A 13822-nucleotide genomic window follows, 5' to 3' on the forward strand; every position below is an offset into this window, starting at 1 on the left:
GTTATATTGTTATCTGATAGACTCTATTCACTGCATACCATCAACAATTTAGTTATAGGAGTAAAACTGATGTATGGCTCAGCATTTTCAATAAGGCTGTGGATAGTAAGGTTGTGGAATGTGCAAAAAGTGCAGAATTCAATGGCAGTAAGTGTGTGGTGGTCTTTACTGCTTGCATAAAAATATATAAGGATGTATAATAGGACTACATGAGAAATAAAAGTGGGTGGTTTACAAGAACTAAAGGATTTAGGCATTCAGGCTCACAAGTCATTTAAACCAGTTCCTCATGCTGATATGGTGATAAAAATACAGCAATTAAGAGAATTCTGAGTTCTATGACAAGGATATTAAAAAAAACAATTTAAAATATAAAGATGACCTAATAGTTTCCTACCATTGGTCTTGTTTAGTTTTAGCCTGTTATGATGATGTCAACAAAATTAATAGGCCACAAAGCAAATATTGTCGGTATCAGAAAATAAAAACAGAAACCAGGATAGCCTTTAAATATCTGGGTTGGTTATATGCATTTAAACAAAGGTAATGGGATTAAGAGTACAGACTGTGTGGAGGATAAACACTAATATGGATAGACTGGCTCAATAACTTTTCACGTTTCAATTTCTTTGTAATTTCAAGTTGAGCAGAGTACCTGGCATCAGAAAGCAGGAATAATAATTACAGCATCACATCTTTATACTAAAATTAGGTGGGAAACATTAATGATAGTTTATTTTCAAACAGCAATTACAAGTATAAAAATTGTACAATTGTTTTCTGTTCTGGCAAGTTTTCATTATGCTCAATTACAATCTGCAAAATGATGTGAGTCTCACGTTTAACAATCTGCTACTCAATAATTTGGGAGACATGAAATTGGACATTGACCTTTACTCAAGGGGGATGATGTACAGAAATAAAGAATATAGCAAGGCTTTGAACTATTCAGTTCAGCAGAAACAAAACAGAAATGCTGGAAGAACTCAGCCAGTCAGTGGAAAGAGAAACTAGTTAATGTTTTTGTGTCAAAGACCTTACATCAGAACTGATGGCAAACTGATTATAATTGACTACGAACATACAATTTCATAAATTGCAGTTTAGCTACCCATGGAGTCAGAAAGACACTAAAGAGAGATAATATAAAATGTTCTTAAAGTAACCAAAACGAGATGATTTGGCACATCACCAAAAGCAAAATGGGGAAAAAAAAGTCAACTGAACTAAAAAACTGCAAATTCAAGCACCAAGAATATCCCCAAGGCTGAGATGCATTTTTGGATGAGGAAAACAAAGTTTTGGAGCAAAAATAAATAAATCTGGGCAAAAAATAGTTGAATTGGTGAATTAGATGACTCAATATTTTAATGAACAGCCGAACAGGTTTAAAACTCCGCCATGGACAGCTCCAAGCCTGTCTGTGAAAGGAGAAGGGTCGGGCATGGGGTGAGCAACTCCATCCTGTAAAAGCTTAGAATCTCAGAAACACCAACAGAAGTTTCAGGACAGCAGACTCCGGCAATTCGCTGTTGGCAGCCTATGCCCCAGTCGGAGTAACGGGCTTAATTATGTAACTACACTTGGCAACACATTTAAGGGGATATATGGCCTCCTCATACTCTTATGTATTATTTACTATCAGAAATAATTGCAAAATAAATCTGCTAGTAACTAGCATAATTGAATTTTATACTTGAGTTTTCCATCTATAGCTTCAATCTATTACACTAACAAGAATTTTTAGAACCTTCCTCTCTAGGCACTCCCAGTTAAAGGTGGTGTTATAGATGTGCAGGGACCGTCAGTTCTTTGCCAACAGGCCCAGCTATTCAATACTGGATGTCAAGCCCGTCCTTGTCCTCTGCCCTTGGCTGCCCATGCTAATTGCACATTGCCTATACACACCTATTCCCAATAAAAGAAAAATAATCAAAAACTAAATACATCAATCTATTTTGGTACTGTCATAAAGACGATGGATTTAGCAGTCTTAGAAGATAATGAAAACTGCTTCCATTTGAAGGACCTCGAAACAACTTAAGACAAATTAAAGTTGTATTTTGACTTCATGTAACACAGAGTTAGGTGTGGCATTACAATCTCAAAAAATGATTGCCCCTTTTGAAGGATTATACTAGCAACAGGAAGAGTTCTTTGATGTTTTTTTAGGACTACAAAAAGATGCTGCCCTTGTCATTGAACATTCCTACTTTCCATGTACTAAATAAAAATCACTTGTAAGCTCAACACAGATCTTAACCAAATAGCATATAATTTTTCTCTCACCCTCGAGTAAATCTGAAATCAAATTTCACATGTGACTTTGTTTGACATCAATAATTCGAGAGGTACTTATGGACAGAAGACAGTCCACTACTTTTGGCTTGTAAGTTTACAAACTCAACAGAGGATCTCTGAATTCACATCTTTTTTTCTAGTCTTGATGAAGGACCTCAGCCTGAAACGAAGACTCATTACTCTTTTCCATAGATGCTACCTGGCCTGCTGAGATCCTTCAGCATTTTGTGTGTGTTGCTCTAGATTTCCAGCATCTGCAGATTTTCTTGTGTTTGTAGGAAAATCAATGTCACTTTTGAAGCGGGCCGAATTATGTGCATAGTTTCCTGTAGCCTATTTTCTCTCAAAGGGAATGTTGGATGATAAAACGTTTATGATATAAACTTGAGTTTACTGATGCTATAAAGAGTCTTAATATCTTAACAACATTTATGCTTGAATAATTATCAAGCAGTTTATTCAGGTTCTCACTTAAACTGAGAAACTTCTTTATTAACTATAGGGGGAGCATTTAACAGTCCTATAAATTTTGTCAATACAACCGGTCATTAAATATTTGCATGACCAAGTGTCTAAATCACAACCATCAAATACAGGGTGATCCTACCCCTAGGTATCAGTATTTGCATTATTAAGTGAGTATAGATAAAATATAAACAGTTTCAGGAAACAAATACCTCTTTAATCCAAAAATTGCTTGAAGTAACTAATGGTAAATATATTTTATAATTAACAACTACAGTTACTAATTTTCACAACTATTTTCTTTAATATTGGGCAGCACTTGAGTGGAGAGTTTTATCTCAAGGCACACCAAATGAATTTGCAACTGGAGCTCATTAACACTGACATCATTATTGAGCTGGAAAAGAAGTGCCAGTGCCCACTTTGGAATTGGGTTATTTCTCCAATATTTTATTACTTTACCAGTTTAGTTCTGTGCTGCTGCTTTGAAGGATCCACTCTTTATTATAAAATATTAATTCATCGCCTGGAGCAGATTTGCATCTAAGCCAGCATGCAACATTCAGTGGACTTCACAGTTCTGGTTCAGACTTTTATCCACATGATTTCAATGCTATCTCCAAAATGACATGATCCAATTTATAATTCATACAAATTCAACAGGAATATTTTTTAAGATGGTATTACTGATCTGAATTATCCTCATTAATGTTAGTTTCATCCAAACCAGTGAGCCAAACTGCTGCACACAAGTCTGCCTCCATCCCTCATTATCCAATCCTATCAGCATTACCTTCTATTCCTTTCTCTTCTGTCTCTTCCTTGACCGGAACAAAAGCAATGGATCAAATGCTTAGATAGATATTTTAGTTTAAATACCTGAAGCTAAAACTGGACTAAATATGGCACACTGCAAAGGAGGCGTGTGAGGTAGTCAAAGGACTGAGAAAAGGCAACTAAAGATCTGGTGCAGGAACATTGGATTTTTGTATTGCACCCACTGCTGCTACTCCTTTGGGGTTTGGAGGTATTAACAAAATATAGATTGTCAACAGTTTACAATAATACCTGCAATTCCCAAACTAACAGCATAAATTCAAAATGTAGATGTGTGTGCTTTACTTGCAAAGCAATACTAGCAGATAAGGTTATCATTAATCTTATCAGTGTCAATGCTACCTTGCTTAGGGCTCTGGATGCATTACCAGGAAAGAGAGTGATAATGAAATCAGTCCTAAACAGGGTCATTAGAGCATTATACATAGGGTCTCATTACCAACAACACTGCTGTGTCGGAATCTGGTGAGAACCCTTCTACCCCTGCTGCTGTATTGAGAACAGGACATGAAGCCCTCCTTTCCTGCTAGTAGTATGGCTCCAGCAGATGACTTCTCCCAGCTCATCAGCAAAACAGTAAAAAATCTTCCTATTCTAATGTCTTTATGTTCCTTTTCAAGGTGGTTGGGGTCCTAACAGGATCTTCGATCTACAGCGACACTCAAAAACTACTCATTCGTCAATGGAACTAGGTTAGAAAATTCACTATGCAACTCGTAATTAATTAAAGCTTGCACTTTATTATCTCTGTTCAAACAGCAATGTAACTATGTTGACCTTGAGCCAACACTGGTTCTGCACGACAGCACGTTCCCATTCTTGGAGCTCGCCAATCGGCCGCATTTCAGTATGTCCAGGTTCAGCCTGAAGTCGGGTGACTTCGGGGCCTGCGTGGCCCTGTGGACATAAATTCTTGCCAGTGTCACGCACTAAAGCATAGCGGGAGTCAGAACATCGAAGACAGGGCTCTGCACTCGTTAATCAATTTGCTGATTCTTGAGTTGGAGAACTTGAAATAAAAGCCACGTTTCAGACTGCGTTAAAACAGCAACTGTTGTCTTCCCTATCAATATTGAAGGAGCGATATCTCCCTTGTGAGAGTGAGAATGAGAGAGGGGGAATGAGGGAGAGAGAGGGGGAGGGGGGAGAGAGAGAGAGACAGAGACAGAGAGAGCACTTGCGCCTGTGGGATATCAAAAATGTTGTTGGAGTGGGCAGTTAGTTTTTGATGTACTATAGACTGTGGTCTCTCTTTGAGGACTTTCCTGTTGCTGGCATATTGGGTGGTGGGAATGCCGATGCTTTACGCTAGAATAAGTGGGGGGAGAGTTGATGCTGCTGGGTTGTGGGTAGGGTTCTTACATCTTTTTTCTATTATTCATTCTTTGTTTTTTTCTTTGTTTCGAGGATGTCTGAAGAGAGTAAGAATTTCAGATCGTATATTGTAAACGTTCTCTGATATTAAATGGAACTACTGAACTATTGAAATTCCTGCCCTCTATTGTGCTCCAGCAACAATGCATTGTTTCAAAGCTCAGTGTGAAGAGCCCAATCTGTGAGGGGTGATGAGAATGTCTGTTGGATCCAAGTGACCTGTCAACACATGAAATATGTGCTGCTGGTCCCATGCAACGGCTTTTATTCCTCTTGCCAACTCATCACTGAACATTTGTAATGCTCCATATGGCTTGCCCAACACCAGCCCTCAGCAATCCATTGCTACTTGTATGCCACTGAAAGACATGTGTATGCTGCAGATTCTTGGCACAGCACTGCACAGCCAGTGTGACAGGCAGGAGGTCACACTAGATACCCAACATAGCCGCACTTATCTTAAACAGAGACCCTTTTTAAAAAATGTAGTAGACATACGTATCTGGAGGGCCAAGTGTACTATAACAAATCAGAGCTCTGAGTAGCGTTAAGCAGGGTACCAGGAAAATAAGAAATAATTCTGACTCATTCTCTCCCATGCCATTGTGGTTTTGTTGTGATGAAATGTTTTTTTTAATCTGAAGTTCAAACATCTTTTAAAATATGCTACAATAATAACCATAAAACAACTTACTTGTACACCAAGTTTCCTATTAAACTTTTGAAACAGCATATATAATAGGTATAAATAGATAGATATAAACAAAAATGAACCAGAGGAAAATACTTCAGTCTTCTAGAAATGCATCTTTAGACAAAGGCGATCTTATATTTTATACAAACATTATTTTTTTAAAACCGTAATATCTCTCATGTGGGAACAGGGCTTTGTGCAAGTATAGCTTAGACAAAATGAGTTGAATAACATAACGTAAGTTGCAGTGGACAGATGACATAGAGAATATAAATGGAGTATTAAACCCTGAGGTTTGGCAGAAACATTACTAGCAGCAAAGGTTTGACTCCTACTGACCAACTGATCAACTGGCAAACTCCACTTCTACAATCATTAAAGTAATTAAGAATGACCTTAAAGAATCAGAAATTTTAAATCCAATCTCCACTGCAAGTTAAGCGAGAGAGGTGTACAAGGCAATTTCAGAATTGATACCTGAATACATTTCTTCACAGAAATTAATAATGCATGGAATAATCTTCTGTGCTGGTTAGTGGAGACATTAGCTCTGGAATCATTCAAATATCAACTGAATTAGTGAGGAAGCAGAAGAGTGGGGTGAAGAACAAAAAGAATAAATAGCAAAAGGATTCAAAAGGAAGAGTATCAAGCTTAAATAGCGTCCATCATCTGCATTTATCTTCAACTTTTAAGTCTACAGTAGGGCAGAACATGCCGAGACACAAATATTGCATACTTTTCCCCAAACAGCTAAAGAGGCTTTTGTTGAAAAGTTACTGAAGAATAATCAATTTATATTCATCAGGTGCAAACTGGACCAAAACTATTTTAACTTAGCTTATACCTAGGTGGTGCTGCTCACGGTCGGAGTTGCTGGAGATTGAGCTGAGATTTGAAGAAGGTCGGGAACCGACACGTTCTGTCTGAGCCTCATGCAAATCCTGCAACAATTTGGTGGTCTCATCTAGATTTCTCTGGTTATCATCGTGATCAGGCTCCTTCTTCACTACTTTCCCTAAAATGTGACAAATTTTAAATTAAAGTACAGTTTAAGTAGCTTTAGAAAGCTGGTTAAACTCTCAAGGGATAAGGTAAGTAAAATTCTATCTGCACAAATAGAGCAAAATATAAAAGTTTTTTTTCCCAGAAAACCAGGAATTCTTCTGCTCATTAGAAAAGGTTGTTAGAAGTGAGAAATAGAACATTTCTCATTTCAGTAACCTCCATTACTATAAGAAACCAGTTATCATCTGGCCTTATGAGGAACATTGCTCAGTTAGTAAAAAAAATTATAGATCCAAGATCAATCTACAAATCAAACCCATCAGCAACATGATTGCCGACTCAATTTTTTTTAAAAATGGAAACAATGCAGACATGAAGAGAGTGACTTTCAACTCAACTGGTTTCAAAGTTGCATTCCAGGGTAAATTAATGAGCTAATCAAATAACTAAACAATTTACAGAAGTCACAGCATTTCAGTGTTTGGATTTTGGTAGGTAAATATTTTATCTATAATCATATAAAATTTGCCAATGTCGGACATTTCTTTTTGCTAAAATGATTCAGAATGAGAAGTGTTCAAACTACTGAACCACAGAAATTATTTAGTATTGGATCTGCAGTGCTGTGAAAACTAAGATGAAAGCTCTACCGTTCAAGAAATAATGCAGGAAAGCAACAACAAAAAAAAAATCAAGCAAGAAATTCTCATTTGAGAAGACCTGAAAATTCCATAGATCAAAGAAAGGTATGTCTGTAAGAAATAGCAATTCCAACAGACATCAAAAGGTGATAATTTTGCAATTTAACTATGAAGACAAAATTAAAACAAGTCAGAGAAACTGCTTTGAACTTACTGTTGGGTATTGGTAATTTTTACGCAGTCAATAAAAACTCCACTTGGTATTCTTGACACAAATTGCAAGTAAATAGAGTGTACGCTACATCCTTAAGAAACTTAATAGCCCAATGTTTACAGCTGGCGATTTGGAAACAGTCAGCAAGTCATAGTTCTGCTAAATTAAAAAATATACTATTGCAACACAACTATCTTCATGCTTCTATTAGTTCACCTGCTTGCATTACTGAAATCGTTAGATTATATAAAGGCCAAGATGACACTCTTGAGGAACTTCCATCAATAGTTTGCTTGACATCAACCTCAAGCCCTGATGATAGCATCCCTCAGAAGTTGAGCAAAGAGAGAAAATGATTATGAAGTTTAAATATACTCCAGTCCATCATATGTGACAATGAAAAGCAAAAGTTAATTATGGCAATCCCAATTAAGACTTTGCAACAAGATGATCTACTTTTGGTTTCATAATATTATTTCCCCTAAGGAAAAGGGTTAAATATTCATGACTCTTTTGAAAAAGTATTTCTTTATTTGATGGTTGTTGTTTACATTCGGATTAAGATGGAACCAACCAACATGAAAGGCCATGTTCCAAGTGCAACATGCACTTACCTAGTGAGTTCAGTAAAGAAATATCTAAGGAAACATCAGAATAAGACTTCACAGGAATGAAATCCAGACCAGGCCGGTTGTCGCCTGTACTGCCATTTGCCTCTCCAGCCTATAACAAAGAACAAAGTACAATTTTAAAAGTCATAACACGGAACCTTGATTATTAACCAGTAATTCTCATAAATTCTAGATGAATGTACCACTTTCCAGTTTAAAAATATTCTACACAATACTGCAGATCTACTTGCATTAACCCACTAATACAGATAGATTTTTGTTAAGTAGTCTCAATTCAGGAAGATGAAGATCTTTCCAAAACCAGGTAATACATGCAATTGTAATTATTCATTTCACACAAGCCTGTTTTTGAAACACTCTGCTGACTCGCTACTGCTAGAAGAATTGGCCCAAACCCTCACAACCTTCTTGATCAATAACATATAATAGAACGTGGTATACAAGGAGAATAAAAATCATCAACTGGATAATGGATAACTGAAAAGTGAAACACTCAAATCTGATGAGGTGACATGTTGACTTTTCTGAGCTGCTAATCGACCAACTGTGAGTTAAATTTTTCTTGAAAGTTAACTTTTGCAGACTTGAAGGTGGCAAATATACACTTTGTATAATCCCATTTAACTTTCTGCTTAAAAATTTCATACAAGATGCAAGTTCAGCATTCATAACAAAGTTCTGTATTCCAGCTTTCTAAACTGCCTATCCCTCACCTGAATTTTATGTGCACAGTTCTCAAAAGTACTTTTACACTTCCTGAAGGTATTTTTTTCTTCCAAGCTATTAAACGTTTTGATCCAGACATTTATAGATATGTAGACGGCTTTCCCCCAAACCACCCCTCTCCCTTCATTTCTCATAGGCAACAGTTGCTGCTAAAACATTCGGTGATTGTTGGACACTTCACCAGTGTGACATTTTTTCTGCTTAGTAGCTCCTAAACAAATAATCACAGTCATGGTCACAGGATTGACCAATATGTCTGATATCATTAGCTCAACAGCCACAGAATGTTGCGCCTATTCTGAGCGTTATAGATCTCTACGATAGGATTTCCATGCTACATCAGCTCTAATTTGCAAACTCAAGTACCAGACAGTTCCACTGTCTTCACAAGACCTGCCCAAACTTCCCTAAAAACAACAAAACCACCTCTTCAAAAATTAAACATTTTGGACAAATGTATGTTGTACTTAATGGAATTGAATGATTTCACTGTTCTATATTATAGCATGATCCTACCTTCTGTTCATTATGAGAGCTTACTCCAAGCAAACTGGCCACTAAATACACCAGTCACTTTTTAAAGTACTTAATGTGATCTAAAGTGGGTTCAGTAGTCTTGAACTTGTGAAAGGCATGAATAAGCTAAGTCTTTAAATCAAATTTATTACTCGTGGTGTTTTTATTATAGTTATTGTACATTCTAGTTCTCTTACCATTATTGGTTTTGATATCTCTGTACAGACAGGTTGCATCTTGGGTTCCTCTTTTATAAAAATAGCTGGAGCCTACAAAAAAAAAGTTAAGGCATTGAAGTTTCTGAGGAAACAAAAAGTGAGTCAGTAGCAGAAAAGATAAATACACTTGAATTAGAAAATAGAGACAGTGAAAGACTGAAAATAGAGATTCATTGCTTTGTAAAGCCGGAATAATGCCAGGGATGTTACCACTGTATGACAATAAGCTGCAGGAAAGGCTGGCACAATTGAATATACACCTAGTATCCACAACTATGTGTTTAGCCTCTGCCAGAAATGACTGCTTATATATGTAAAGTGTTCTACATTAAAAATAGTTAGCATCAATATACATTAATTTTTCTGGGTCTGATCGGTAGGCTGGTGGCGAACTGTTTTGCTGATGTTTAGGGCTTGCCTGGGGTATTGTAAACCTTGAAGTAGTAGTTAAAAGCTGCTTGTAGATCTCCTTTTGAGTGTACAACTAAAAACAATTATCTGCATAACAGAGTTCAATTGATCAGCACCAAAGTTACTTTATTTCTTGCACGGAGATGACAATATCATCAGTCTAATATTACCCTGCTGTATGCCATTTCCATTGGCAACTGGCTTAGAGGGAGATCTGTTGCACAGGATGGAAGCAGTCACCTGATTGTAGAAGAATCCTGAAACTGAGATAAATTTGTTTGGTATTCTTATTCAGACAGGCTATTCAAGTGACTCTCACTTTGTGAAAGGTAGTCGAAGACTTTAGTCATATTAAGGAAGGCTAAACAGAGCTTCAGGTGTTCTCAACGTTTTTTCTTTAATGTGCCTGGCTGAGGAAAAAAATCATGTTGCTGTTGCTTCACGACACTCTGGGAGTACTTCCTACATCCAGCGGGGGGGGGGGGGGGGGGGGGTTGGGGTTGCAGGAACCTACACAAGTTTCTAAAAATAATCTTCCCAGTGAAAAACAGAGATGTCAAAGTCTCAACAGCTGTGACCCTTCGACCCATTTACCTCGTGAAAACAGTGGGAATATCTTCAGGTTATCAGGAGCAGCAAAAGGAGGGTGTTTGCCAGAGCTTCTACCCATACTCTATTTCTGTGTTTTAACTAGCTTTCCATCATGACTTAATTTGCATCTTGTGGTTAGTATTGATATTAAATCTTCAGTTTCCCGTAAAGAAAATCTTAGGGCAAGCTACGCACCTGCACTTCATCAAGATTCATTTTGGTATCTTTATTTGTTTTTTGCTCAACGTTTCTCTTCTGAAAAAGAAAGAATTCAAACACTGTTAAACTATTATAAGTTGTTTGTAGCTCATTCAGCTCAACTGCTTTTTGCAATATTTATGCTACACATCAGTCTTTACTTCCTAATCTACCAGCATAATCGTCTATCTCTTTCTCTCACAGGTTCTTGGGTAGATCTGACCAAATCACATCAATACTTTTCATTCCAATCAATGCAAGTGGCAGCAAACTGCATGTTCTAATTATTGCCTGCATATATTAAAATAATAGGATTTCCTGGTGTCTGCTATGAAGTGCAGCTATTTGTTACAGGGGTCTTTGAGTGGCACTAAAATAGATCTGTGGCATCAAATGCTCAGAAGAGCAAGGGCTGCAGGAGTATGGAAATACAAGCTGTTCCATAAAACATACAGTATGTTACCCCTTCTGGAAATTTATTCATTTCCTTTCATTGACAGTGGTTCTAAGTAATAGAACTGCACTATGGGAGTGTCTTTCTCAAAAGACAGTGGCAATCCAAATGGGCAGCACCATGTTCTCCACAGCAATTGGAATGGGTAATAAATTCTGACCCTGCCAGTCATAAGTATCATTGTAGATATTTGTCCAAATGTCAAATGGTTATGTTCAGTTATGTAACTTGAATCCACTCTGGAGCTGTGCTAGAAAGGTGGGTATTCCAATGCCCTATTAAATCAAACAAATTTTGCACTCTCTCTAGAGATGTTGCATGATCCAGTAGATAACTTGCAGTCCTTATCAATGTCTATTACAGCCACGCAAAATTGTTCTTACCTGTGATAAGTGGTAGACGGTTTTGGAATGTTCCCCTGCTGTGATTTGGTTCAGTAAATCATCAACCATTTTCTTTGTGGAGCTTCCACAATCTTTAACAAACTCTTGCAAACTGCAGAAAAAAATTTTAAAATACACAATGGAAAGGAAATTTAGACTCTCTCTAAAAAAATCCTACAAAATTACATTCAAAACTTAAAATGTCATATTACAACTTCCTGTTGTTTCTGTATTTTAATGTTGTAGAATCTTAACAGTATTTACTAAAATAAATGTTATCTATTATGTGAAAAAGCATTAATTGGCAGCAAATATACATAGTGAGATTTAGTCAAGAGTATCTTTTATACGTTAACTGTTGCTGCCATCTGCTGGACATATTCGACATCTTAGGAATATGCTGCACAGTAGCACCATTTGTGACTCATGAATCAGAATCAGAATCAGGTTTATCACCACCAGCATGTGTCGTGAAATTTGTTAATTTAGCAGCAGCAGTATAATATAGAAGAAGAAAATAAATAAATAAGTAAATCAACTACTGTAATATTGAAGATTAAACATTGTGTAAAAAAACAGAATATATATATATTAAAAAAGTGAGGTAGTGTTCATGGGTTCAATGTCCATTTAAGAATCAGATGGCAGAGGGGAAGAATTTGTTCCTGAGTCGCTGAGTGTGTGCTTTCAGGCTTCTGTACCTCCTACGTGATGGTAACAGTGAGAAAAGGGCATGCCCTGGGTGCTGGAGGTCCTTAATAATGGACACTGCTTTTCTGAGACACCACTCCTTCAAGATGTCCTGGGTACTTTGTAGGCTAGTACCCAAGATGGAGCTGACTAAATTTACAACCCTCTGCAGCTTCTCTCAGTCCTGTGCAGTAGCCCCACCCCCCCACCCCTCCACTGTCAGAATGCTCTCCATGGTACATCACCATCCACATTCAAATACGGTAGGATGTGAAGTTGATAGATGGCAAGTAACATTTGCACACATGTAGCAAGCAATGGCAACATCCAACAAGAGCCTCCTTTTAACAGTCCTTTTGCAATGCTGAGTGGGCAGCAGGTAGTAATAAGGCTTCATTTATGTGGCTTCACTTCCAATATATACTGGTAGCTTTTGACAATTCAAAGTTGTTCAAGATAATTTCACTATTTTAAAATATCTTGCATATTTAGGTATTAAGGAACAACTAAAGTGGTTAAATTTCATAAATTAACAAGTGTCAATTGTGTATAGTTTGTGTTCATGTTTTTGCTGCTTATATACAATATACCTGTGATGCTGCAAGTAAGTTTTTCACTTCAGCTGTGCATACATGTAAGTGCATATGACAATAAACTTGACTCAGACTTGATTTACTTGTGTTTACAACTTGATTCTAAGTACATGTGCATATTCCTTTATCCGAAATTCTGAAATCCAAAAAGCTCCGAAAACCGAAGTTTTTTTCGCCAGCAGCTGACGTCACTCAGGTGTGACGCGGCAGCACCAGCAGAGGCTGCCAGATGTCAGTTGTGGCTCAGCGCTCGTACTGGTTACATGTGTGTTTGTTGTGCACTGATATTTTGTGTTCACTGTTGACTTTATGTTTAATTCCACTGTGAAAATGTCAAAAAGAGCTGCAGATACCCCTATGGGTAACAATGAGAAAAAGAGAAGGAAGCATCTATCATTATCAATAACGCAGGAAGTGGAGTTATTGCAGAAGCTTGATCGTGTTGTGTTTGTGTGGCGTCTTACTGAAGAAAATTGTGTCGTAACTACCACTGTATATGATTTAAATAAACAGAAAGACAAGTTACTTAAGTTTTATAGTGACAATGACGTTCTACATTTATTCCAATAAGTCATTTACCATGTGTTTGATTTGGTTCGTTTGAAGCTGAATATTTTTATGTTTTATTGAATGTTTTTATTGGAAATAAAAAATTTTCTTGTCATTATTCCCTAAACAATACAGTATAACAACTATTTACATAGCATTTACATTGTATTAGGTATTATAAGTAACCTAGAGATAATTTAAAGTATACGGGAGGATGTGTGTAGGGTTGGTGCGCCGCCGGGTCCTAAAGTCCACCACACTGAGACAGGTTAAATATGGGACTTGAGCATATGTGTTTTTTGGTATGGGGGGGGGGGGTTGAAATCT

The 13822-nt window shown here is 37.0% G+C and overlaps 1 protein-coding gene across 4 annotated transcripts in view; it reads right to left on the reverse strand.

Annotated features, from left to right (window-relative positions):
* The window catches only part of brd9 (bromodomain containing 9), a 70383-nt gene that overhangs the window by 13116 nt on the left and 43445 nt on the right, over positions 1 to 13822 (reverse strand). For 3 of the 4 annotated variants that reach the window (XM_063069748.1, XM_063069747.1, XM_063069746.1), the window contains exons 12-16: positions 11664 to 11775; positions 10824 to 10883; positions 9606 to 9677; positions 8149 to 8257; positions 6519 to 6689 (exon numbers count right to left, since the gene is read on the reverse strand). In XM_063069748.1, coding sequence (XP_062925818.1) covers positions 6519 to 6689; positions 8149 to 8257; positions 9606 to 9677; positions 10824 to 10883; positions 11664 to 11775 — 524 coding nt within the window. The remainder of the gene's footprint in view (positions 1 to 6518; positions 6690 to 8148; positions 8258 to 9605; positions 9678 to 10823; positions 10884 to 11663; positions 11776 to 13822) is intronic. The other variant, XM_063069749.1, reaches the window with a different exon arrangement.

The sequence above is a fragment of the Mobula hypostoma genome, chromosome 17 (genome assembly GCF_963921235.1).
Source record: "Mobula hypostoma chromosome 17, sMobHyp1.1, whole genome shotgun sequence".
Taxonomy (NCBI): domain Eukaryota; kingdom Metazoa; phylum Chordata; class Chondrichthyes; order Myliobatiformes; family Myliobatidae; genus Mobula; species Mobula hypostoma.